The following is a 25,795-nucleotide window of genomic DNA, read 5'->3' on the forward strand; positions in this document are numbered from 1 at the left end:
AGACTTACAGATGACAGTCACGAGGGAAGATTTTTATACTCTCAGATCTCTAGAAATAGGAGGGACAACAAGCCACAGGGAGGCAGCCAGAGCTAGGGGGAAATATGGGCAAGGGTCTTTATTATGGCTTCTATAGTAAGGAAGGGTCAGCAAGCTTAGGGTAGGTTAGCCTGAGTAATTTCTGCAGCCTGTGAGGCATACAGAGACTGTTCTCAGTGGCCTGAGACCCTGGGTCTGTAGGGAACAGGGCAGCAGAACAAAGGCCCAAAGTATGGGAGCTCTAGGAAGGAGCTGGCTGCAGGCATGGCCCTGGCTCAGTTGGTTTGCACTGAAAGGCAGTTCACATGTGAGTTGTTTGCTAGCCCTAGAAATTAGCCAGCCCTGTGAAGGGCAGTACTTCCAGTGTCAGCAAAGACTAAGATGTCAAACACCAAATACAGTATCTAGAAACTGTGGCTCTTTCTTCTTATATTCCTGTTTTGTTTCTGTAAGGTCAGTATAAATGACCCCTTTTTTATACATTTTTAAAAGTTTATATCTATTTTTTGTGGGATTAAACCCAAAGGTGCTTTACAGTCTTGCTAAGTTGCCCAAACTGGCCTCAGAATTTGTGGTCCTCCTGTCTCAGCCTCTGGAGTTGCTGGGATTACATGCATAAGACTACTCAAGGCTGTTGAAGCCAGATTTAAAGTTAGGTAGTCAGTGTAGTTAGATAAATCGGGTCTAATATTGAGTGAAATCTAAAATGAAGACCATGCGGAGAATGACTCAGGGGAAACACAGGACAACTCATGGAATGTTAATGAAATCCCTAAAAGGCCCTAGGCCAAAGTCCACCTCAAAGAAATGCTAATGAACAGCCCCCAGCAAAAAGGTGCTGACTCAGAAGTCCTTCCTGACCAGATTACTTCTTTGGCCCACCTGTGTCCCACCCCTCGGGCCTTCCAACCTACATTCCATCACCAAAACTATAAAAAGGGGAAACAACCGCACTTCCACGGATTCCACCTCTTGGGTCCCCTTCTTCCTCCGGGAGAAGTCTTTTCTGCTGTCCTTTAATAAACTTCTAATTTCTACTCTGACCTTGCCTCGGCATGCTTCTTTGGTGTTATTCTTCAACATTGGGGAAGCAAGAACTCGTCACCGGTCAACAGCGGTAACACTGTGACCCCTCTTTTATTTCTTCTATTAGTAATTTTAGTCTTCTATTTTCTCTCGATCAGTCTAGGTAAAGATTTGCACACACACAACACACATCCCACATTTTTTTTTTAAATCAGTCAAAGAACCAGCTTTTGATTTGGTTGATTCTTTGTGTTCTTCTTGTGTTCTCTATTGTGTTTATTTTACTTCTTTTGGGACTTGGTTTGCTGGTCCCCCCCCCCCCTAGTTTCTAAGGTGGAATGTTAGGTTATTGACTTGAGATCTTCTTTTAAATGTAGGTATTGACAGTTACAAATTTCCCTGTAAACATTACTTTCACTCTGTTTTCTTTTATCTCAAAATATTTTCAAATTTCCTTTGTGATTTCTTTTTGGACTTAATATTTAGAAGCATGTTATTCTACATACTTATGAATTTCCTTCTGTTGTTCATTTTTAATTTTATTCCATTATAGTCAGAGAACATATTCACAAGATTTATAATTATTGCATTGTGCAGTTGTCTTTTTAAAAAATTTTTTAGTTGTAGGTGGACACAGTACCTTCATTTTACTTTTTTTTTTTTTAAACGTGGTACTGAGGATGGAATTGAAGCCAGATTTAAAGTTAGGTAGTCAGTGTAGTTAGATAAATCGGGTCTAATGCCAAGTGAAATCTAAAATGGAGGCCATGCTGGCAATGATTCCGGGAAACGCAGGACAACTCATGGAATGTTAATGAAGTCCCGAAAAGGCCCTAGGCCAAAGTCCACCTCAAAGAAATGCTAATGAACAGCCCCCAGCAAAAAGGTGCTGACTCAGAAGTCCTTCCTGACCAGATTACTTCTTTGGCCCACCTGTGTCCCACCCCTCGGGCCTTCCCACCTACATTCCATCACTGAAAGAACTATAAAAAGGGGAGACAACATCCCTTCCACAGATTCCACCTCTTGGGTCCCCTTCTTCCTCCAGGAGAAGTCTTTTCTGCTGTCCTTTAATAAACTTCTAATTTCTACTCTGACTTTGCCTCTGTGTGCTTCTTTGGTGTTATTCTTCAACATCGGGGAAGCAAGAACTCGTCACCGGTCAACAGCGGTAACAGAATCCCAGACTCTCATGCTAGGTGAGTGCTCTTCCTCTGAGCCACAATCCCAGTCCTATGCAGTTGTCTTTTAAATTAGATATGGGCAAAGAGTTGCAAACAAAAAAATATATATTTCATACTATTTAATATAGTATTAATAATACTATACCTTTACTGATGCTTTTTAGTTCATGAGGATTTGCATTATTGTTTAATGTCCTTAACTTTCAGCCCAAAAGACTCTTTAGTATTTCTTTTAGTGCTAGCAACTAATTCTTTCAGTTTTTGTTTATCTGGGAATGTCTTAATTTATACTTCATGTTTGAAAGATGATTATGCTGGATATAGAAATCTTGGTTGTTGGGCTGGGGTTGTGGCTCAGCGCTCACCTTGCACGTGTGAGACCCTGGGTTCAATCCTTAGCACCACATAAAAATAAAATAAAGATATTGTCCCCATGTAATACTAAAAAAAAAATTTAAAATATTGGTGGTTGTTGTTTTTTTCTTTTGTACTTTGAATATGTCATTCTGAAGCCAGACTTAAAATTAGGCAGTCAGTGTAGTTAGGTAAATCGGTAATATCGAGTGAAATCTAAAATGGAGGCCATGTTGAGAATGAATTTCTGGAAAAGTTGAGCAACTCTTGAAATGTTAATGTTAATGAAGTCCCAAGAAAAGCCCTAGGCCCAAAGTCCATCCGAAAGAAATGTTAATGAACAGCCCCAGCAGATTTGAAGATAGCCCATCCCAAAGAAGTGTTAATGAAGTCCTTCCTGCCCAGATTACTTCTTTGGCCCACCTGTGTCCAACCCTTCGGGCCTTCCCACCTACATTCCATCACCAAAAACTATAAAATGGAGAGACAACCGCACTTCCATGGATTCCACCTCTTGGGTCTCCTTCTTCCTCCGGGAGAAGTCTTTTCTGCTGTCCTTTAATAAACTTCTAATTTTTCTCTCTGACCTTGCCTCAGCGTGCTTCTCTGGTGTTATTCTTCAACATTGGGGAAGTAAGGAACAGCGGTAACAATTCCACTTCTAATAAGTAAGATTGCTAATAAAAAACATGGTTAATTTTGTGGAGGATCCCTTGTGCATTTTGGTGCAGAGAACTTCAGTGTCAGCTAGTTGTGAAAGGTTAAAATCTTCTGGAGTGTTTCCTGAGCTGGAGCTTTTCAAAGTTCCTGTGGACATCTAATTCTTCAGCTTTTTGTTAGTTTATTGTTTTCCCCAACTGTTATCTATTACCTTAGCCAGTCATATTATTAAAGCATTGACAATCCTTAGGCTAATTCCAATGAGACCAGGTAAAGGCAAACATTTAACCACTAAATAGGTCAAATAATGACTTCCTTGGGAATGAGCCTTTGAAAGGGCTCCAGTACTTACCCTCTCCTGGTACAGATACTGGGAATGTGGGCTATTAGTTTTCAAGGTTGCCATGGAACTGGAGGTGGGAGAGGACTAGGGTAAGTTAAAAATGCTACAAAGATTGCTCTTCCTAGTGAGATTCAGCTGTTTTTTCTTGAGAAATGCTAGATGAGTTACTGCAAGCCTTTTGGTTAATTTCCAGAGCTCTGAAAAAGTTGACAATTTTTGCCATTTTTTTTTATTGCTTTAATGCAAGTTTTTTTTCCCCCATTACTTTTTGAGGTCTTAACCCACTCGTTTCACTGATATCACCTTTCCTTTCCTTTCAAAAATTTATTTTATTGTAAAATAATATCAAAACCACAACTAAAATTAAAAATTAAATGCTTAAATTAAAAATATTTGTACTATTAAAAAATTAAAATCACAAAATTCAACAGAATTGCTCCTCATCCCATTCCCTAATTAAATTAATCCAGGGGCTGGGGTTGTGTCTCAGTGGTAGAGTGCTCACCTAGCATACATGGGGCACTGGGTTCAATCCTCAGCACCACATAAATAAAATATATTGGGTCATCTAAAACTAAAAAATAAATTTAAAAACATTAATCCATATTCATTTGTCCATGTTACTATCAACTTTTCCTTACACTTAATAATTTTATATTTTTGGGGAGGTGGTGGTGCTGGGGACTCAACCTAGGGCCTCATGCTTAATCTGCTCTACCACTGAGTTGCACTCCCAGCCCCATTTCCCCCCCATTTTTGTGGTAATTCTACAGTTAATGTAATATGGGTTCACCCCAATCTTTCTGTCCCTCCTCTTCCCTTTTCCACTTTCCTAGAACCTATTGTCTACATCCTACAACCACAGTTTCCTCCAATGCTCAAAACTATTCTGGTGCATACACACGCAAGTAGGGTCTCTCTTTGTTAGACATTTCTATAATTTTTTTTCTCAACACATCGGTCAACAGATTTAATGCCTACTTGATAAAGCTGTTAATAGTGTGCCTTGGAGTCAGCCATATGCTCTCGGCGCCATCTGAATGCTTGAGTACGTGACTTGTGTTCCTTTTACGTCTGGTTCCCGGGCTCAAGAATCCTGCTCATTTTAAATTTAATAACTACCCCGCCCCCACTACCCGGAGGACTTTTAACAACTCACCCAGCAACACACGAGAGTCCTTGGCTCTGGAGGGCCTTTCAACTTTGTTGGGGCATTATTTGTAAGGGGTGGGGAGAAACGGACTTGTTTTTTAAAGAACAAAACCTTTTTTTTTTTTTTTTGGTTTGAAATACGGAATCCACTGCCTGGATTCCAAAGGCCAAGGCAACAGGCCCGTTTGTAATTGGAAGTGATTGTTTCCACTTTTTCCGGGGGGTGGAACCCACATCCGTTGTCCCGCTTTTTTGTGTGTGGCACTGGGGATTGAACCCAGGGCCACATACACTGGGGAAGTGCTCCACCACCGAGCCACGTCCCCGGGCCCAGGCTGGCCTCGAACTTGAGATCCTCCTGCTTCAGCCTCCCGAGAGGCTGGGGTTACAGGCGAGCGCCATCGCGAAACCCGTCGTCCCTGCTTCTGTTGGTCCCTCCAGGAAGCCTGGCCTGCGCGACGCCTGAATTTCTTACACGCACCGGCAGGCGGACGGGCGTCCCGGGCGGCTCCGACGACGCCAACGGGCCGCCGCAGGGCAGGATGGCGGAGGAGTGAGCTGGCCGCCTGGGTGAAGTCGCTGAGCCTCGCAAGCGCGACCCCAGAGGAAGGGGCTGCTCCTCCCCAACGCCCGGCGACGCCCCGTGAGGGCCTCGGTTTTGAGCCCCCGCGGCTGCAGAAGGCGGGTCAGCGCCGAGCCGTCGTCGAGCCGCGGCGCCCAGCTGGGAGCGCTGAGGCGAAGCCGGCGGCCCAGCTGCGGCCCGGGGGCGTGGCGAGGCCGCACAAGTTCTGTTTTCCGCCGCCCGGTCCGCTTTCGGTTTCGTTTCCCGCCAGCCTCTCCGCCCCGCGGGAGTCGCCCGGCCGGCCCATGTCCGTCGTCGCCGGCGTCGCGCCAGTCCGCGGTCCGACGGCCATGGCCCAGGCCGCCGCCGTCGTGGTGGGCGAGGTGACCCAGGTGCTGTGCGCTGCCGGGGGCGCCTTGGAGCTGCTGGAGCTGCGGCGCCGCTTGCGGACGAGCGTGGGCGCCGAGGCGCTGGAGCGGCTGCTGCAGGAGCGCGGGCGCTTCGTGGTGGCGGCGCGGGCGAGCGCCGGTGGCGCGGCGGCCGCGGCCCCCGAGCGCGTGGTGCTGGCCGCCTCGTCGCTGCGCCTGTGCCGCGCGCACCACGGCCCCAAGCCCGGCTGCGTGGGGCTCTGCGCGCAGCTGCACCTCTGCAAGTTCATGGTCTGCGGCGCCTGCAAGTTCCTGAGGGCCGGGTAAGGCGCCGCGCTGGGCCGCGGGCGGGAGCGGGCCGCGGGCGCCCAGCGGGTCGGGGAGTGGGGGGCTTCGGTGGCCTCCCCTCGTCGCTCACCAGAGCAAACCTCTGAGGAGCGCTGGGAGAGGGGCTCGGGTCGAGGAGCGGCCTCTTCTCCCGAGGACGTCGAAAACCGAGTGGCGACCACGGAGCGCGGTGCCAGGACCGACACCTGTTGGGGAGGGGAGAGAAATGGTGTCCGCCCCTGGTCTCCAGAGCTGCCTGGGAGGGCCAGGCCGCCTAGAAGCCCATGTCCCTGCCATTGCCCTCCCAGGCCTTAGGCATCTGGTTCCTGCCCACCCTTCAGGGGTCCTTATTACGGGAATCTGGATCACCGCCACCCAGCCAGGCTCATCTGGTTGCCTTCCTCTGTTTGGAAGGCCCTTTCTGGTTAATGCCTTGGACCTCAACTCAAAGGTCACTTCCTTTGGAGCTCTTTCCCCTTATTCATAACATCTAGGTGTTTATTTTTCTCATAATGCCCAGTCCCCTTGCCCCAGGTGAAAGTAAGGACAAAGGCCATAGCCAAATGCAACAAAGACAAAGGCCCTTGCAGTAAATAGTCTAAGGACCAAGGCCCTGCTGGCTGTCTCCTCAGCGTCTAGCCCTGTGCTCTGCCCCCTGGCACGTGGTCATTGAAATGTGTGGAATGGATCGCTAAGGTTTATGCAAAAGAATTTGGACCTCATCCCATCAAGCTGCTAGAGAGAGCAGCCATCAAGTTTGCATTTTAGAAGAGGTCTTAGGTAATGGTGAGGATGTTGATTTAGAGGACCTTCTTGGAAGCTAACCCAGTTATATAGAATTATTTCTTCCCTTCTTTTGTCCTTCCTTACTCTCTTCTTTTGTCTTAACACAGTAGATCTATTTCTTCCTCAGGTTTAATAGTCTGGGGCAGGGACCTTGATCCATGCAGTCATTCAGGGACCCAGGCTGACTGACCTGAACTCAGCCCTCCTCAGTACATGGCTCTTGGGGCCATTCTAGGTATCAAGTTGTAAAGGTAGGTGGAAAAAATGAACAAGGGAAATTTTCATGGGCTAGGTCTAGAAGTGGTAGACTCCCATTGAGTAGAAGCTGTCTCAAGACCCTACCTAGATATAAGAATGTTTCGAAATGTCTCTAGGAGCCAGCTGTCCAGAAGTTCCAGATTAGAAAACTTCTGTGGTATTTTAATATTCCAAGGGGTACATATGTGAGAATTTGGGGAAGTTTAGGAGTTGGTGACAGTGTGGAGAGAGGCTGTGGAGAACTGACAACTCTTGAGTTTCTGCTCCTACTGTGGATTGAGACCACTAGAGGATTTTCATTCTATCTGAAGCTTGGGAAGAAGGCTGGGCTTCCCAAGATACTGATCTACAAGATTTTGGGTGGTGAGTGCTATGGCTCCAGTCCCAGAAGTGGATCAGATTTAGGGAGAAGCTTGTAAAGAGGCTGAGGTGGAACCCTGGGAAATCTGCCCCCAAGGATGAGCCACCTGGGGTGGGGGGAATGGAGCAGTTTCCTAGAGGAAGAAGACACACAATAGCAGGTCTGGATGGGGCCAGTGATGGGGATCACTAGTGAATCTTTTTAATGTGTGTAGTTGGTAAAATAAAGATGACTTTTTCCACTCTTATGCTAGTTACCAAAATTTAGGGTCAAATTTTACTTGTGTTGGAAATCTGATGTTTATTGACTTAATGACTTGAGTCTTTTCTTCATTCCTCATCTTTCTCATTTCCCTGATTTACACAAGGAAGTTTCTTGAACCATCCTTCTCTGACTCATCAAGGGAGAATGGGTGTGGTTGACTAACTTTCTGTTTTCCCTGTGATTTGTCTTCCTGATCACAAGATCAGGTCTATGGGAAATGGGGTATCAGTCCTGCTACAGAGTTGGGAAGGAGTTATGGTCCCTGACTCCCAATCCTGTGCTCAGGAAGTGGGAGTCAAGAGCACAGTCACAAGAACTAGCCCATCTTGATTCAGCGCAGCCCTGCTCCTTGGCTGGTGATCTTGGGCAAGTGGCTTTATATCTGAGCCTCAGTTCCCTCATCTATGAAATGGGGACAATAATATTACCTCACAATATCACCTCTCTTGTTGAGAATTGAGTTAATGGGCTGGGGATATGGCTCAAGCGGTAATGCGCTCGCCTGGCATGCGCGGGGCTCTGGGCTCGATCCTCAGCACCACATAAAATTAAATAAAGATGTTGTGTCTGCCGAAAAATGAAAAATCAATGTTTAAAAAAAAAGAGAATTGAGTTAACTCATGAAGCATTTAGGCAGTCCTTGGTATAAGCTCAATAAGTTTTACTTGTTGTCATTGTCATCATTAATCATCATTATAATCATTAGCCTCTGGCAGCACCAAACCACTTGCTCTTCTACCTGTGAGGTTCTGCCTTTCTCTCCTTGTCTGGTTCTTCCTTGCCCTCTTTGTGTTTAGCTTAAGGCTTTACACCTTCCAGCACCCTCTTGTGACTTCTTCTCCAGTCCTCTTCCCAACCCGGACTGGGATGCTTCTTCCCTCTTGCTGCCGTGTTCTCACTGCACCTGACCTTGTACTTTCCACCCTATATTTGAGTCATCTCTGTTTCTGTTGCCTTTACTGAAGAGGGAAAGAGAGGAGTCAAGAATGACCTCGAGGTTTTTGGTCCATGTGGTTGAAAGACGGATGATACCTTTGACTGAGGTGGAGGAGACAATGGGAGGTGCAGGTTTGGGGGGTAGATCGGGAGTTTGGTATTTTTTTGAGGTGCTTATTGTAAGTATGGCCTATGTAGAATGGCAGTGCCTGGTTTGAGCAAATGCAATCTGCCTGACTCTTTCTGGTCTTGGTAACCTGGGCCATCATTTGAAGGTTTATCTTTGAGTCCTCAGAATGGGGTACCAGGTCCTGTCACCCAGTTCATGTTCCTCAGATGTTTGAGGATTGAAAGTATGGAGGAAGGGAGCTGAAAAAAGGGCTGGGCTCAGGTGGTGTGTGTGTGTGTGTGTGTATACACGTACCTATGCATACGTTATCATAAGGCACTCTGACGATTCACTCAGCCCGTGTTTAAAAGTGCTTACTGATAGCCAGTGTGCTGTGAGGCCTTTTTGGATGTTGACCCTGTCATTCACTTTGAATGTCCTCAGAGAGGTGTTGTCCTGGGCCTTTGGCATTGCATAGTCCCATCTCTTTCTTGGTGAATAAACATTGTTTTTGTTACATGGGCATGCTGGTTTTCCTCTGGTGCTTGTAAGTACTATCAGGAAGTATTCCTGAAAAATTGTCATGAAGACTAATTTCACTAACTGTGTTAGGTTTGCCAAGGCTGCTGAGACAAAATGCCATAGACTGGGTGGCTTAACCAACTGAAATTTATTTTCTCACATTCTGCAATAAGGTGTTGCAGGGTTGGTTTCTTTGGAGGCTGTTTTCCATGGCTCCTTCTCACATGGTCTTTTCTCTATGCATGACTGTGTTCTCTCTTTTCTAAGGACAGCATTTATGCTGGAGTAGGGCCCACTCTAATGACCTCATTTTAATTTAACTACTCCTTTGAATACCCTGTCTCCAAATGCAGTCACATTTCTAAGGTTCTAGGAGGTAGAACTCCAGCCTAAGAGTTTGGGGAGACACAACGTAGCTTGTAACACCATCTCTGCTTCTTTGCAGGAAGAACTGTAGGAATGGTCACAGCTTGACAACTGATCACAACCTGAGTGTGCTGAGATCTCACGGTGTTGACCACCTCACCTATAGTGAGCTGTGCCAACTCTTGTTTCAGAATGACCCCTGGCTTTTGCCTGAAGTGAGTGCTAGTGGGGGGAAGGGAGTCCCTGCATGGAATATGGAAAAGACTGAGTGGTTGGAAAATAAGGAAATATTATGGTTGAAGAGAAGCCAAGGACTCTATCTTGACCAAAAGCCGGCTGCATAGTGGAGACCTGGATTTAATTTCCAGTTCTGCTGATTTCTAGACCTGTGACCTTGGGCCAGCCTTACACTTCTTGAAACCTTTCATTCCTTATCAGTTGGGCTGGTACTACCTCACTTGCAGGGCTTCATGAGGTTGGGAGTCTGTTTGGCCAGTGCCTCCAGTAAGTGTTACCTATAGAGAGGGATGAGAGATGCCAGCAGCTCATTACTGTGTAGTAGGAGTTGGGACCACATTGCTGGGTATCACTGGACCCAGTTGGTCTGAGGAGAAGCCTTCCATAGCTGCTGATGGCCACATGATGCTCTCTGTAAGCTGATGTGAATCCTCAGATTGAGTTAAGCTCCCTGCACTGGTTCTGTAGCAGTTGGTGGGTGGGTGGGGATTAGAAGTATGAGAAATTAATTGGGGTAGGGAACAGGAGAGGGTGGGATGAACCTTCAGATAGCAGTGAGGCAGGTCTGACGTTCATGGCAGGACATAGGGAAAGACTGGGCTGGGTAGAAAGACTGACTGCAGCATGGTTCCAGGAAAGATTCCACCCTGAACCCTCAGGCAGGACTGGAGCTGCAGTGGCTGTGACTCAACCAGATTGGGCCTGCTTTGGGATCAGTGTATGCCATCATAGGCTGGGCAAGGCCCCCAGTGTGAACAAGGCAGTGGCTCTGGGGCAGCAGCTGTGCATTATTTCTCATGTGCTGCAGGAAATCTGAGAGCTACACATTCCTGTAGCCAGCACAGGTTACATGGGATGGTTTTGTGCTGTTTATGATTTGAGATAACAGAGATTGGCATATTTTAATGAAAATGCTTCCATATTCAATGAAAGTCACCACCCAGGTGCTAGCATAGCATTGTGATTAGCACAAAATGTTAACTTTTTTCTTTTGCCTTTTGAAAATTAATGTTGATTTCATTCAGCTCAACTTTCTGAATATCCACTGTGGGTTAGGCATGGGGATCAGGAGATAAAAGGTTCTGCTCTGCCCTTCCAAGAGACAAATTGAATGGTGAGACAGGTGCATGAGGCTTTGTTTGAGATGCCCCGGAAGACTTATGTACTGGATTCTGGGGACTGGGGAAGGCATCCTGGATCAGAAGATGCCTACTCTGAGTGCTGGAGGATGAGTGAGGGGAAGGGAGGGACTGTGAGGCAGATCTGGGGAGAGGAGCTGTGTTCTCTGGGACTGCCCCAGCGAGGAAGGAACTGGCACAGTGAGGCATGTGGGGCAGAGGAGGGGGGAAGAAGGAGAAATGGGTGGGCAGAGGCTTCTTCTTTTTTTAAAATACTTTTTAGTTATACATGGACACAATATCTTTGTTTTGTTTATTCATTTTTATATGGTGCTAAGGATCGAGCCCAGTACCTTATATGTGCAAAGCAAGAGCTCTGCCACTGAGCCACAACCTCAGCATACCCCTACCCCCAGGCAGAGGCTTCTTGATGCAATCTGTATGCTGAGAAGGAGTGTGTGGCATTGTGTTTGGAGAGGGAACATTAATATTTGGGAGAGGTCATGTTGTCTGTAGTGTGAACAGTAAATTAGAAGAAGGTGACCAGTAAATGACCAGTTATGTAGGCCTTTTCTGCTTGGGTGGGCAGGTTGGCTCAGAACACCCTGCCAGCACATGAGAGCTGAGACCTGAACCCAGATACAATGTGGCTGTCCTGCCAGGATTTCTGTTCTTGGTTTAGTCCCTTACCAGATGACCAGCTGGGAGTGGCCACCATGAATCAGGCATCTACCATGTGCAGGCATCATATTGGTCCTTTCGTATTTCCTATTTATTCCTCACAAGAACCCTGTGATATAAGTGGCATTATTCCCATCTTAGGGATTACAAAACAAAATACCAGAGCTGACTAGTGGCTGGCCCAAAATCAGGCAGCTTGTAAGTGGCAGAATGGATTTCAGGGTCCAGCCCTTTGGCATTTTCCCTTGGGGCTTTCATCCCCATATGGTGGGGGCGGGGGGGCTTGCTGATAGTAGCTTTGGTTCCACAGCCCTTTGAGTTATTCCAACAGCTTGTGAAATGTAATACCTGTGAATTGAGTAGATGGGCTCCTGGTGGTCTCTGGCCTGGTTCCCATTCTCAGGGATTTGGAATGTAGAGGAGAAGGAGCAGTTGATTAAAGTTCAAGTAGCAGGTTTGCCAGCAACCCACTTCAACAAAGGTGCTGTGGATCCTGTGTGATTGGGGCCAGCTGTTGAACTTCTCATGAGTCTGTCAGCTCCCTTGAGAAATGAAGGAGTGGTATTTGGCTTTCTCTAGATGCTTTGACCCCCAGAGCCTCTCTTATCCTAAATTATAGAAAGGAGAGCTGGGAGAGACTGGGGCCTGGTAGAGGAAAGTGGGTGAGCTCTGGGTTGAGTGTAGGTGGGTTGGGAGTCATCAGGAGGCTGCCATTGGTTCAACATAAAATGCTGCTTCATACTGCTATGAAGTCTTTGGCTCTTCTCAATGGAGGAGCTGCTTCTAAGCAATCTGTTTTCTGCCTGGTTCCCATGTTAGCCAAGGGCATGTCCTGGCAATCCTCATATTGAATGAGGGATGGTTTCATATCTGTGGTCTATGTGGGCGATGGAATCACACCTTGGCTTCAAGGTCCCTTATCACATTACCTGGTGGGTAGGGAGGTGTGTGGTGGGAGACTTTCCTAGATTTATGTCTTTTTCTCTGTCAACAGATCTGCCTACATTACAACAAAGGAGATGGACCCTTTGGCTCTTGTTCCTTTCAGAAGCAATGTGTCAAACTCCATATCTGCCAGTACTTTTTACAGGGGGAGTGCAAGTTTGGTGATAGCTGTAAGAGATCCCATAATTTCTGTCATTTGGAGAATCTGGAGAAATTGGAGAAGTTGGGCATGAGCTCTGACCTGGTGAACAGGCTACCTTCCATTTACAGAAATGCATATGATATCAAAAATAAGAGCTCAGCCCCCAACAAAGGGCACCCTCTTCCTGCAGGCCCTCAGGGGACTTCTGGTAAGGTTGGTGGCAAGTGCTACAGGCCCTGGGATGTGGGTCTTTGAGTGCTTGCCATTTTCTGGACTCTGTCTTGGGCTCTGCTTATACCTTGGGGTGTGTGAGACATGTCTTCCCTCAGAGCACATAATCAGACCCATTGGTTGAGCTGTAGAGTAGCTACATTTTAATAGGTTACTTCCTAAAATACCAGGTGAGTGCTTGGACTACTAATCTTATCTGATTTTTCTGTTCAAAAATTGTTTTTGCTGTATCTGTTTTTTCTTTCTGTTTTCTTCACTTATGTTTTGTTAATCTCATATAACTTTAGGAAGCTTAGAAATACACATATTTTGCTTTAAATGGATGTTTAAGAGTTTTCATTGTATTATTACCTTGCTAGAAAGGGAGGGAGGATAAACTTCTGAGTAAGGTCAGGTCCCAAGGGCAGTCACCACACTGGGGAAGAGAGGGAGGTACCTTCTGGGCCTGGATTTTTTCAAAAAATCCAGGGCTTATAATGAGAAAAGGGAAGATGAATAACAAAATGATAAGTGATACTAAGCAGGGAGATGTCACAAATGAATTTTATATGCTTATTTAGTGGTAAGTAGGTAGTGGTAAATGTAATAAATACTCATTGGAATGGTTCTAGAAAAAGTAAACTCTGAAAGCACTTCCATACCATTTTTATATTAAGAACCTTGTATTAACATTAATTTAAAAAGTTTCATTTGGAGGTGTAAACTTTCCATATATTTTCTTTTTCTTGATTTTTAATACCCAGTTCTAAGAGTTCATTAATAAGTATTTGTTATATAGAATCAAACCTTGTTTATAGAAAGTAACCCTCCATTTGTCTTTTGTGACTTGGGTGGACAGCCAAGTGACTGGGGTGTACTTGGTTTGTTAAGTAGTTGTGGTATTGAACTCCTGGCTTCTCACTGAAAAGCAGAGTGCCTACCTGGGTATCTGGTGTGCTTTCACCCCTAACAGGATGGTTTTGTCAGTTTTCCTAGTCTGTTTCTGTTTTGTGCAGAGAAATGAATGAATTCTCTTTTTTCTCCTTTGTACTTTAACTACTGTAACCCTACATTGCTGGAAAGTGACACATCTTTGTGGTGTTTCTTTGTAGAAAGAAGAAACAGTTCAGGTTCTGTGTCCCCAAACACTCCTACACAGGAGGAGAGTGATCAGATCTGCTTGTACCATATTCGGAAAAGTTGTAGCTTTCAAGGTAAGCTGGAGGAGGGCCTTTCTTCCCTCTCTTGGGAGGGGTAACTGCTTCTTTGTTCCTGGAGCTGTGCTCTGAGGTATCCATAGAGAGAGGAGGGGGCCCTGGCACTTTGACCAAACCAGTTCTGAAGCTGTTTTGTTGGGGGGTTGAGGATAGCAGGAATTCTTGGAATTTCTAAAATTGAAACTGTAGATGAGTTTTAGGAACATAACTATTTGGATCTGTAGCAAATAAATGCCAAGTGTTGACCGTTGGTCAGCTTGGGATGGAGCCACAGACCTGCTTGAGACAGAAATGCTTAGTTCTTAGTGAAATCCAAGGTGAGTGTCACTTCTAAAGGATAACAATAGGCCTAGGGGAGTGCTAGAAACTGGAAGAGAGGAGATACTGCGTTAATTCTTGGAGGATTAGTTAAGTTAGGTTGTTTTTTCTGTCTTGATCCAGTGTATCCCTTAGTCCCTCTTTTATCAAAAGTAGCAGTGTGTGTGTGATTTTCACTAAACCTTTGTTTTCTTCTTAACTGCTAACCTGGCCTTTGAAACAAAATTTCTTCTCAAATTCAGTGATTCCCCTTTAAAAGCAACCACCAAAACTTCTTGTTTCATTTTCAGTCTTTAAAAATTACCCAAGCGATTCATGAATACTTTCACTTTGTGAAAGAGTCAGATAATACAGAGTAAAGCAGGAAGTCCTTCTTCATCCCTCCCCAAAGGTAAACGTTTGCTGTGTGGTCGTGGTATTTGTTTTACATATTTTTAAACAGACGGGAGCTTGTGAAAACATACTATTCAATCTGCATCTTTTCGTAATGGTGTGTTTGGAGATTTTTTTTTTCCATGTTAGCATGTGTAAGTGCACCTCATTTTTAAAGCAACCTAGTATTCAATTAGTAATGTTCTGTTAAGCATGCAAGTATACATGTGTCTTTTCATGGATTGATTCCTAGCACTAGGTCAAAGAGTGTGCTGTATGTATATGTATATATTTATATTTTAAAATCAAATTTATTGATATAATTTATACTTGATATGCATCAATTTAAATTATATGCATCAATTTAAAATTCTGAGTTTTGATAAATGTATATGATACTGACAGAATATTTAGCACATGGAAGAGTTACTTCACTCCAAAATGTCCCTTTACATTTAATCCTTACCCCATAACTCACCAACTTCAGAAATTCTTGATCTAATTTTTAACACTGTAGGTTAGATTTACCTTTTCTAGAATTTCATACAAATGGAATCATATAGTATGTATTTTATATTTTCTTGTGCCTGGCTTTTATCTTTCTCAGCATGTTCTTGGTATTAGCATGTTGTCAATGTTAATAGTTTGCTCCTTTTTACTGCTGAGTAGTATTCCCTTGCATGGATTCACTGCAGTTTGCTTATCCATTCATGTGTTGGGGTAGTTGTCAATTTTTGACTTTTATAAAAAATAAAACTATAAATATTCATGTATAATTTCTCATGTAAATGATTTTCATTTTTCTTGGCTAAAGACCTAGAAGTGGATTACTGGGTCATGAGGCATACTTAACCTTATAAGAAACTGTCAAATTGTCTTCCAAAATGGATATAGTATTTTACATTCCCAACAGCAATAAATATAAGTTCCAGTTGCCCCACATCTCTGCCAATGCTTGGTATTGATAGCCTTAAATTTTAGCCTAGAAGTGAACAATGGTGTCTCATTGTGGTTTTAATTTGAATTTCTCTGATGTTTAGTGATGGTTAACATTTATTTTCACGTGCTTGTTGGACAATTTTGTATCTTCTATGAAATAACGGTCAAATTTTTGTTTTATTAAAATAGTGAATATGTCACAAACCACACAATTAACCCATTTAGTATTTTTTAGTTTAGTAACAGAATTGTGCAGCCATCATCACTGTCAGTATAAGGATGTTTTCATTGCCACTAAAGAAACCATGCCATTTGGTCATTCCTCATTCCTTTCCCGCACTCCCAGCTCCTGGTAACTATAGATGTCTGTCTGTCTCTATGGATTTGCCTGGATATTCACATAAACAGAATTGTACAATATTGATCTTTTGTGACTATTTTGCCATTTTTATTGAGTAATTTGATCTCAATATTATTGAGTTGGAAGAGTTTTTTATATTATGTATGTTGAAAATTCATTCTCCCAGTCTCTTTCATGTTCATTTTCTTTATCTTTTCAAGAATAGATGTTTTAATATTAATGTCCATTTAATATATGTCCATTTGATGTTCATTTTAATACCTTTCTTTTTTGGTATTTTTGTAATATAAAAATATTTGCCTATTCCAAGACAAATATTCTCCTATGTTTGATTTTTTTTTTTTTTCCTAGAAATTGCGAAGGTCTAACCTTTATGTTTATGTGTGGCGGTTACCGCTTATCTCTGATTGTTCCTTCCCTGGGAATTGCTTCTCCTGTGTGGACTTGCTGCCTCTCTCCACTATTTTCCCTCATGTGTTGGCTCATTCTTGGCTGTCTGTCACATTGTACTTCACAAGCCCATGCGTCTGTCTTCCTGGTTGATTCCAGGGGACTGATTGTAATTCCATCACAGAGGATTTGTCTCAGTGATGACAGGTAGAGGCTGCATGTCTTGCCATGGGGTGGGCTGCTGGCATGTAGGGACTTGAAGAAACTTAGTGACTGTCTCAGGTACTTTTTTCTTTGTGCAGCCCTGATGTCCACACTTACCCATTCAACTTGGAAGCATATAGCAAGGTTGGGCAGCCCAAGCAAGTCAAGTACGGGAGTCCCACTCCAGTGGGTCCCCTTATTTGAATTGTGATGGGCTTAAGAGTTTCATCTGCCCCTGAGTCTGTGAAGCCCCTGAGACAGTCTTCTTCACTATGTGGAATCTTCTGCATATTTTGCTGAGTTTTTCCCCTCTTTTTGTGTTAGTTTGGTTCTGTCTGCTGCATTGTTTAGGAATTCTTCAAGAAATCTGTTTTTTTGATGGTACTTTTTATTGATTTCCTGTGCTTTGGGGTTGGTTCTTCTATCTGGCCTGTTATTTTAAGGGACATAGGGAGGAGAATGCAGGTGCTTTGCCTGTGCAATTGATTTGATTTCTGTGACTCACCCTCTAGAAAGCCTAGACTCTGGAATACCCCAGTGAAACGGGGAATATTAGAAGGAGGGAAAGAAAGTAGAGAAAGGGGACAGAGGATCAGGGAATATGAGGACAAGGGAAAGGGCCTTGTGCCTTTACCTCTCTGCTAGAATGTTCACCAGCCATGTGGTTGCAGTGACATTTTCCATGTGCCTTCCAGCTATGAGCAGTGTGGCCTTCATGCTTGCTCCTGCGTCTACTGTTTGACCTCAGTGCTTTCCCCAGGCTCCTGGGTCTTTCTGGAGGAAACATCCATCTGGTGGGTCATGGCAAGGTGCACCTTCCTGAGGGTGCTTTCTTGTGGGGAGTTTTTCTTTAGGCTGCCCAAGATTCACCTGGAATTTATAGAAATAGCCTCTCAATATTGGGGTGCTCTGGGGAGGCCTCTCTGCTCTTATCCCTGATCATTTCTTTAGTCTCCTTCAGGAAGGGAACAGGAACTCTTATGTGATCATGACCTCTGCACCATAGCCTGGCCTTATCACTCCTGACTTAGCCCTTTATTATTCGTTGTGTGCATTCCTTGTCAAGAGTCCAGGAGGTCACTTGGCCTGGTGTGAGCTGTCCATGCTCAAACTCTGGATGAGTTCAGGGATCTAAAGTGTCTCCTGTCATGTGTTCCTCTTTGTTGAGCTTAGAGGTGTCCTCATGTGAGTTCTAGCAGCTTGTCCCCTGAGCCCTCTCAGCCTAGTGCTCTTTTTTGCCCTGTCTGTCCAGCCCCAGGCCTGGTCTTTGATAAGCCCTCACAACATCCCTATGCTCCTCCATGGTGCTCCCCCCACTGCAGTGCCCTTTAGCAGACTCTAGGAAAGAGCTGGCATTGAAATGTGCCTGAAGGAATGCATATGATTTTAGAAAATTCTGATTTTTTTCAAGTGTCAAATTAGCCAAACTTCATTAGGGTTATTTTGAAATATGAATAAAAAATGTACAAAGGACAGTAAGAAATAATTCTTTCTCACATCTGTTTTCCTTTGCACCCAGGCTCTAGCCGTGATTACCCAGTCTTTAAATATCCATTTAGAAAGATGTCATCTGTGTACAAGTGTATGTCTATTCAGTCTTTTTTTTTCTTTTTTTTTTTGTGGTGCTGGGGATTGAACCCAGGGCCTTGTACATGCAAGGCAAGCACTGTACCAACTGAGCTATAGCCCAGCCCTCTATTCAGTTTTATTCTTACACAGGTGCACTGGCAGACTTGTGCCTTTTTCACTTCACTGGATATTTAGCTTTTTGGAATATGTAATATATTCTTGTGGTTCAAAATCAGAAGTGTACAAATATGACAAAACTTTCCTTATAACTTTGTTTCTAGTCACCCAGTTCTCCTCTGCAAGAAATAATATCTGCATATATGTGCATTTAGCCACAGTATCTCCAATCTTTCCCCCTCATTTTCTGTCTGGAAGCATTCTGCACCTTGTCCTGTATCTTTCTACCTTACAGCATGTATCTTGGCGGGAGGTCTGTGTCAGAGTGCAGGGAGCCTCCTGATCCTTTCCTTTCTCCCTGTCCTCTCCAGCCATCCTCTGTAGCTGTCACAGAATCTCTAAGAGGCAAAGAGTGGGTGAAAGCTGTGTTCCAGTGGTAGGACTGGTTAGAGCAAAGTTTAGGCAGGCAGCATGACCTCAGAGACACAAGGCAGAGATGTGGCTGCCTAGGAGCCCGGGGATGGTGGAGGGGAGGAACTTGAATATTGGTAGGGCAGAGCAGTGAGTGTGAGGGGAGATTGAGGGAGGGGTTAGTCTGTTGGCAGCCAGAAGATATCCTGGCAGCCAGAACTGCACTGCTGAGTCATAACCTGCCTCACATGTTGGGGTTGGAATGGGTTTATGGTAGAGATGAATCTGGCTTTGTCTCTGATCTCTGCCCATCCACGTGCCACATGTCTAGAGATATTGAGCACTCAGACAGCCCCCCTTCAGGGACTCTTTTGTGGAGTCAGGGTCTTGCTGCCTTTCCTAGGCTGTCCTTAAACTTGAAACCCTTCCATCTGAGCCTCCCAAGTAGCTAGATTACTGGTACATACCACTGTACCCAGCTTGTGATCAGCTTTTTCATAATTATGAAATGAAATTCATAGATGATGTAAACCACCAATGTACATATGTTTAAAAATCAATGAAAGGTCTTATTAAAATATACAAAGTATTTCAGTATCTAAATGTTCAGGTATGACTGCACTAAGAAAACAAAGACTTCCTACAATATTCAGAATATTCTCAGGTCAGCAAGCAGCACTATACCCATTAATAGCCACAGGGTGTGGCTAAGCCATGTATTGCCAGGTTGTCTTAGCACTTTATGTTTCTATTTTAGATAAGTGCTATAGAGTTCATTTCCATTTGCCATATCGATGGCAGTTCTTGGATGGAGGCAAATGGAAGGATTTGGACAAAATGGAGCTTATCGAAGAGGCATATAGCAATCCCAGGAAAGACAGGTAGGAAATGTGTCCTTTGTCTCTGCTTTGTGCCTGGACTTCTGTGTGTAGTGTTGGAAGTTTAGCTTAAATAGCAGTGTTTTGTTTTGATGGTTTTCACACGCACACACAAACCCCTCACATACTCTAAGCAGCGTGGTCTGGAGGTGGAAGCTGGGCTAGAAATTGGAAGTTCATGTTCATACTGGCAGTTTGGTGGCTCTGTTCTCCCATCTTTCAGGGAGGAGTTGTAGGGAAAGGAGAAGATGGTACCATGACCAAATGAGTTCTCAATTATTTACTTCTGTAATTGATCACATGCATTAATTCATTTGTTAATGCAGAAAAGTGAGAGGTGATAGTTTGTGATGTTTTAGCCTTTTTTTGTGAAGTTATATAACTGAACTACTGTTTATTGTTTAGCATTTAACTTTTATTTTTCTAAACTTGTCCAAGTGTTTTCATCCAGTTAATTCATAGTAAATGGGAAAGTACCAGACAGCTTTATTTCCAAATACTTAAAATTATTTGGATTAAACTCGCTAGAATATGGTGCCGGGAAGGGAAACTTGGCCTACCATTTGTGTAATTTGCAAATTGCTGTTGGTTAAGTATGTGAAACAAATTACTCTCCTTAGGAGGATTAAATGGTTCACATATCACCCATAATCTTTCTTTTTGAGGCAAAATTTATACACAGTGATGTGCACAGATATTAAGCATGCACTTCAGTGAGTTTTGATAAATACATACACTCACATAACTAAAACTGATTGAGACAGAGGGCATTTCATCTCCTCAGAGGATCCTCATGTCCCTCCCAATCAACCTCACCCCTCTAGCCACTACTGTTCTGATTTCTTTATCATAGATTAGTTTTGCTAGTTCTCGAACCTCTTAAAAATGGAATCCTATGGTATGTACTGGAGTCTGGTGTCTTTCTCTGAGTGCTTTGAGACTTACCCATGTTGTGCCAGTCTCGGGTGCACAGGTGAGTTTCTGTGGGATGGATATCCAGGAGGGGCTTTGCTAGGAAGTGGGCTGCATACACACTCAGCTCTGCCAAGTGATGCCAGACTGTTCTCCAGGATGATTGCACCACTTTCCACCCCCATTAGCAATCTCTAGGGACTCATCTCCCTGATACCTGCACTTTCCTGGTCTAGAGTGTAAATATGATCTTAGTTTGAATATCCCAGATTCCTAGTGAGGGAAGCTCATCTCCACATGTCCATTGGCCGTTTTTGCTTCCTCTGCTGTGAAATGTCTATCCTGTTTTGCGGGATGGGGACAATTTTTTAAAAAATTCTATTTATTCATTTTGAGGAATTCACTACATTTCTGGATGCTAAATATGATTTAAATAAATAAATTCTTCAGATCAATTTATTGTATCCTTTTAAAATTAAAAAAAAGTTATTCTTTTTTAGATATACATGACAGTAGAGTATATTTTGACATTTATACATGAAGTATAACTTCCCATTCTTGTGGTTGTACATGATATGGAGTGACACTGGTCATTTGTTCATATATGAACATAAGAAAGTTATGTCTGATTCATTCTGCCATTTTTTTCTATCCTCCTTTCCCTTCATTCCCCTTTGTCTAACCCAATAAACTCATATTCTTCCCTCCCTACTTCTTATTGTGAATTAGCATCTGCATATCAGAGAACATTTAACCTTTGGTTTTTTGGGATTGGCTTATTTCACTTAGTCTCCAGTTTCATCCATTTATCTGCAAATGCTGTAATTTCTTTTTTTTTTTTTAAATATTTATATTTTAGGTGTAGATGGACACAACACAATGCCTTTAATTTTTTATGTGGTGCTGAGGATCGAACCCAGGTCCTGCCTTTGCTAGGTGAGCACTCTACCGCTGAGCCACAATCCCAGCCCAAATGCCGTAATTTCATTCTTCTTTATGGCTAATATTCCATTGTGTGTGTGTATGTGTGTGTATATACATACACACACCATGTTTTCTTTACAATTTATGGTATCTTTTAATGCAAATATGTGTTTATCCATATTTTACTTTGTGACTTTCTTTTTGGTATCTTAAGAAATCCTCCTAAGCTCAACACCATAAAGAAATTCTCCTGAGTTTTCTTGTCAAAGTCCTACTATTTTCAGTGTAATACTATATTTAATCTCTCCCTTCATGTGGTAAAAGTTGAGCCCAGGGGCTGGGGATGTGGCTCAAGCGGTAGCGCGCTCGCCTGGCATGCATGCGGCCGGGGTTCGATCCTCAGCACCACATACAAACAAAGATGCTGTGCCCGCCGAAAACTAAAAAATAAATATTAAAAAAAAATTCTCTCTCACTATCTCTCTGTCTCTCACTCTCTCTTTAAAAAAAAAAAAAAAAAAAAAAAAAAAGTTGAGCCCAGTTTCATTCTTGCGCAAAAGAATTACCAGTTTTGCCAAAAACTACTTTAAAAAATATATCTAATCTTTTTGTTGTGATAAAGAATATACAACATAATTAAAATTTACCATCCTAACCATTTTAAGTGTATTTCTCAGTGGCATTAAGTGCATTCACATTGTTGTGACCATAATCATTGTCTATTTCCAGAAGTTAGTTTATTTTTAAACCCATAGAAAGCCAGATTTGGTAAAATGTTAACGTATCTCAGCTCATTTTTAGATAGGGTGTCAAATTTCACTTTTTGAAAGAGGCCATTCTTCTTTTTACCTGTCTTCAATACCATCTGTGTTGGCTCTGCATTCACACGTACACACTCGTCAGTGTCTGACCTGATCACTGTCCATCTCTATCAGTACCACGTTGACTTACTTGTTAGAACTCTCTGTATAGTATGTCCTGGCATCTGATAAAGCAAGCCCCCACCTCCTTTCTTCAAATTGTCTTGGTCCTTGGCATTTTGTTCCTTAAGAAATTTAAAAATTTCATCAGCTTTCACAGAAAACGCCATTGTGTTTTTAAATTGAAATTGCATCGACTCTTGTCAGTTTCGGAGAGAATTGACAGCTTTGTGTCATTGATACTTTCTATTTATGTACATGATGGCTTTCTGGGCTCTCAGCCTTGGTCTCTTCAAGTGTTGCTTCTCTGGATTTCTGATTAGACATATGTTGAGATTTCCTCACTTTTCTTTTATGTCTCCAAACTTCTCTTTTATTCTATTTCTTTCACTGCTGCATCCGTGGGAATTTCTTCTCCTTAATTTTCCAGTTTACTAGTTCAGGCTCACTTGGAATGCAATGTACTCCATTTAATTCTACTATTATTTACTTCTAAACATTCTGATTTTTTTCTTTTAATTTACCTGGTCATATTTTTGCAATATCTTAATCCTTACTGAAACTTTCAATCTTTAATTCATTTTTAATATACATATTTGCATCTGAGAATGCTAGTTTGTAGCCCTTGGTGGTCTGTATTTATTAACTAAATTTCTCATGCTGTCCTGTTTCCACATGTGTCTTGTTATTTGCTTTTAAGCTTACATTTGATGAAGCTTATTGGTGGAAATTCTTTTGGGGCCTCAATTGAAGGTGAATTTCTCCAGAGAGGATTTGTGTTTGCTTCTTTGGGAACCACATATTTAAAACTCACTCTTGCACAGAAATGTGAACCAGCCTAAATTCTGTGTGAGGTTTGAGTGGCTCAGGAGTTTGTGGGGGAGTTTTTTTCCTCTTCCATCCAGATCCAGCATGAACACAGACAAATTTTCTTGCTGATTGCCTTGCCAAGGCAGGTCCCCTCCCCATGCCCTGTTACTAAGGATGCATACTCTTTCAGGGCCCTGGGTTTATGCAGAAGTGTGTCTCTAAATTGAACCTTCTACCTTCCGTAGATGCTGTGTTTGTTTCCTCTTGTCCCCTTGACTGCTAAAACCAAGGCTCTTGGTCATTACTCACTGACACTGCCTGTGGACAGCTGCTGGCCTCAGCCCTCACTTACCTCTCTGGTTTTGTATCCCTCTCAGTCTTTGGGCAGTATGGTTTTGAAAAGGGAAACCTGTTCTGGTGGCTGAGCATGCTTCCCTTAAACCCTGCCTACCAGCTCTTTGCCTTGGGACATGTTTCTTAGCCTTCCTGAATTTCTGTTTTCCCACCTGTGACATGGAGTTAATAGCCTCACCTGATAGGGTTATGAAACTTAACCTCCTAATGTATATAAAGTACTTAATATGGGGCTGGCTCACATGGTAACTAATCACTCAGTATATGTTAACTCTTGTTGCCTTCTGAGAATGTCTCTTCCTCAGTTGCAAGCCATGCATTTTATTTTTTAACAAACCCAGACAGGTCCTCCTACATGAGGCAATTCTCTGCCACTGCAGTCCTAGTGCCTTTTGAAAAAAAAAATTTTTTTGTTGTACTAGGAATTGAACCCAGAGCCCTTTAACACTGAGCTACATCCCCAACCCTTTTTATTTTTTATTTTGAGATGGGGTCTCCTGTCACTGAGGATTTTACTGAGTTGCTGAGGCTGTTCTTGATTTGTAATCCTCCTGCTTTAGCCTTCCAAGTTACATTACAGGCATGCACCATCATACCCGCATTGAAAAAGAACATCTTAACCAACTTTATCTGTGTTTTGTAGTGAGAGGAATTTTCATAACTAGTCTTCTGTATTGCTATGATAATGATGATGATGATTATTTTGCATAGCAGACTTGAACTTAAAAAGCAGTTTTCCCATCTTTGGAAACACTTCTAAAAAATGTTCATAAGGGGCTGGGGCTCAGTGGTAGAACATTTGCCTAGCGTGTGTGAGGCCCTGGTTCTATTCTCAGCACCACATAAAAATAAATAAAGGTATTGTGTCCAACTACAACTTAAAATATTTAAAAAAAATGTGCATGAAACTTTAATATTTGTCATTACTGGCTGTATATCTCCTGGCAGGAAGCTGAGGGACCTGTTTGTTTGGCTGTGCAGTTTTCAGTCTGCCTCTTGTTTTCTTTGGCAGGATCCTGTGTGCTGAGTCGGCCAGTAGCTTTCACTTTGATACTCTGAACTTTGACACTATGAGGTTCGGCACCGCCCAGGCTCGTCGCCTTTCCACAGCCTCCTCAGTCACCAAACCCCCACACTTCATCCTTACCACTGAATGGGTTTGGTACTGGATGGATGAGTTTGGTTCTTGGCAGGAATACGGAAGACAAGTAAGTGTGAAGGAAAGAGGGTGAGTATTTTTTCCAGGGTGGAGGAGCCATTGAATACATGAGCATAAAGATTGCTAGGGAGCCTTGATAGAGTCAAGGATCCCCAGATCCCTGAATGACTCAATGACATGGGGGACATTAACTTGGTAACGGTAGGACAAGATAATTTGGATTCATTTGTACCAGTTTTGCATCTTTGACCAATTAGACATCCCTTGGCTCCTGAGGACTGAATGAGAAAAACTGAAGTGAGACCAACTTTCTTGATTGGTTTTATTAAATGGGATAGACAAGTGCTTCTCTTACTTATTAACAGAAAACTTCAGAGCTAGTTCCTGGGCATGAAGGTGTGTTCGTGTAGCTGCAGTATAAAGTTTAAAGCTTTTCAAACTGCTTTTCTTGCCTATTTCTGTGACTTTCCAGAAGATGGTCATATATAAGAAAATTGATTCATATCAGAAATTGATTTGGGGTCTAGATCAAATTTCTCTCACTGTCAATTATTTGAAGGTGTTTATGATGAATGAGACTGAAGGGCGTCTCTGATCACTTGGAGAAGTGTAAGAATAGGGAGATAACCATTTATATAGGGATCCCTCTCCTCAATGAAAGTGAGCTGTGGAGCCTGATATCTATCTATTGTAATCTGGGTTGTAGGAGGCTATATTGAAGTTTTGGTTTCTTTTAAAAATATTTTTTTAAATTAAAAAAATATTATTTTTGGTACTAGGGATTGAACCCAGAGGCACTTTACCAGTGAGCTATACCCCATCCCTTTTTTATTTTTTGTTTTGAGACAGAGTCTCACTAAATTGCTTAGGGCCTAAGTTGCTGGGGCTGGCCTCAAACTTGTGATCCTCCTGCCTCAGCCTCCTGAATCACTGGGATTACAGTTGTACACCATCATGTCTGGCTGGTTTCTTGTTATTAACTGCACTCAG

The 25,795-nt window shown here is 43.0% G+C and overlaps 1 protein-coding gene across 1 annotated transcript in view; it reads left to right on the forward strand.

The window, feature by feature from the left end:
- Positions 1 to 5,620: 5,620 nt before the first annotated feature.
- The window catches only part of Parp12 (poly(ADP-ribose) polymerase family member 12), a 34,958-nt gene continuing 14,783 nt past the window's right edge, over positions 5,621 to 25,795 (forward strand). Inside the window, exons 1-6 of the mRNA XM_027952137.2 lie at positions 5,621 to 6,011; positions 9,697 to 9,832; positions 12,648 to 12,948; positions 14,063 to 14,164; positions 19,606 to 19,729; positions 24,659 to 24,854. Coding sequence (XP_027807938.2) covers positions 5,626 to 6,011; positions 9,697 to 9,832; positions 12,648 to 12,948; positions 14,063 to 14,164; positions 19,606 to 19,729; positions 24,659 to 24,854 — 1,245 coding nt within the window. The 5' untranslated portion in view covers positions 5,621 to 5,625. The remainder of the gene's footprint in view (positions 6,012 to 9,696; positions 9,833 to 12,647; positions 12,949 to 14,062; positions 14,165 to 19,605; positions 19,730 to 24,658; positions 24,855 to 25,795) is intronic.

Source organism: Marmota flaviventris, chromosome 1 (assembly GCF_047511675.1).
Source record: "Marmota flaviventris isolate mMarFla1 chromosome 1, mMarFla1.hap1, whole genome shotgun sequence".
Lineage (NCBI taxonomy): Eukaryota > Metazoa > Chordata > Mammalia > Rodentia > Sciuridae > Marmota > Marmota flaviventris.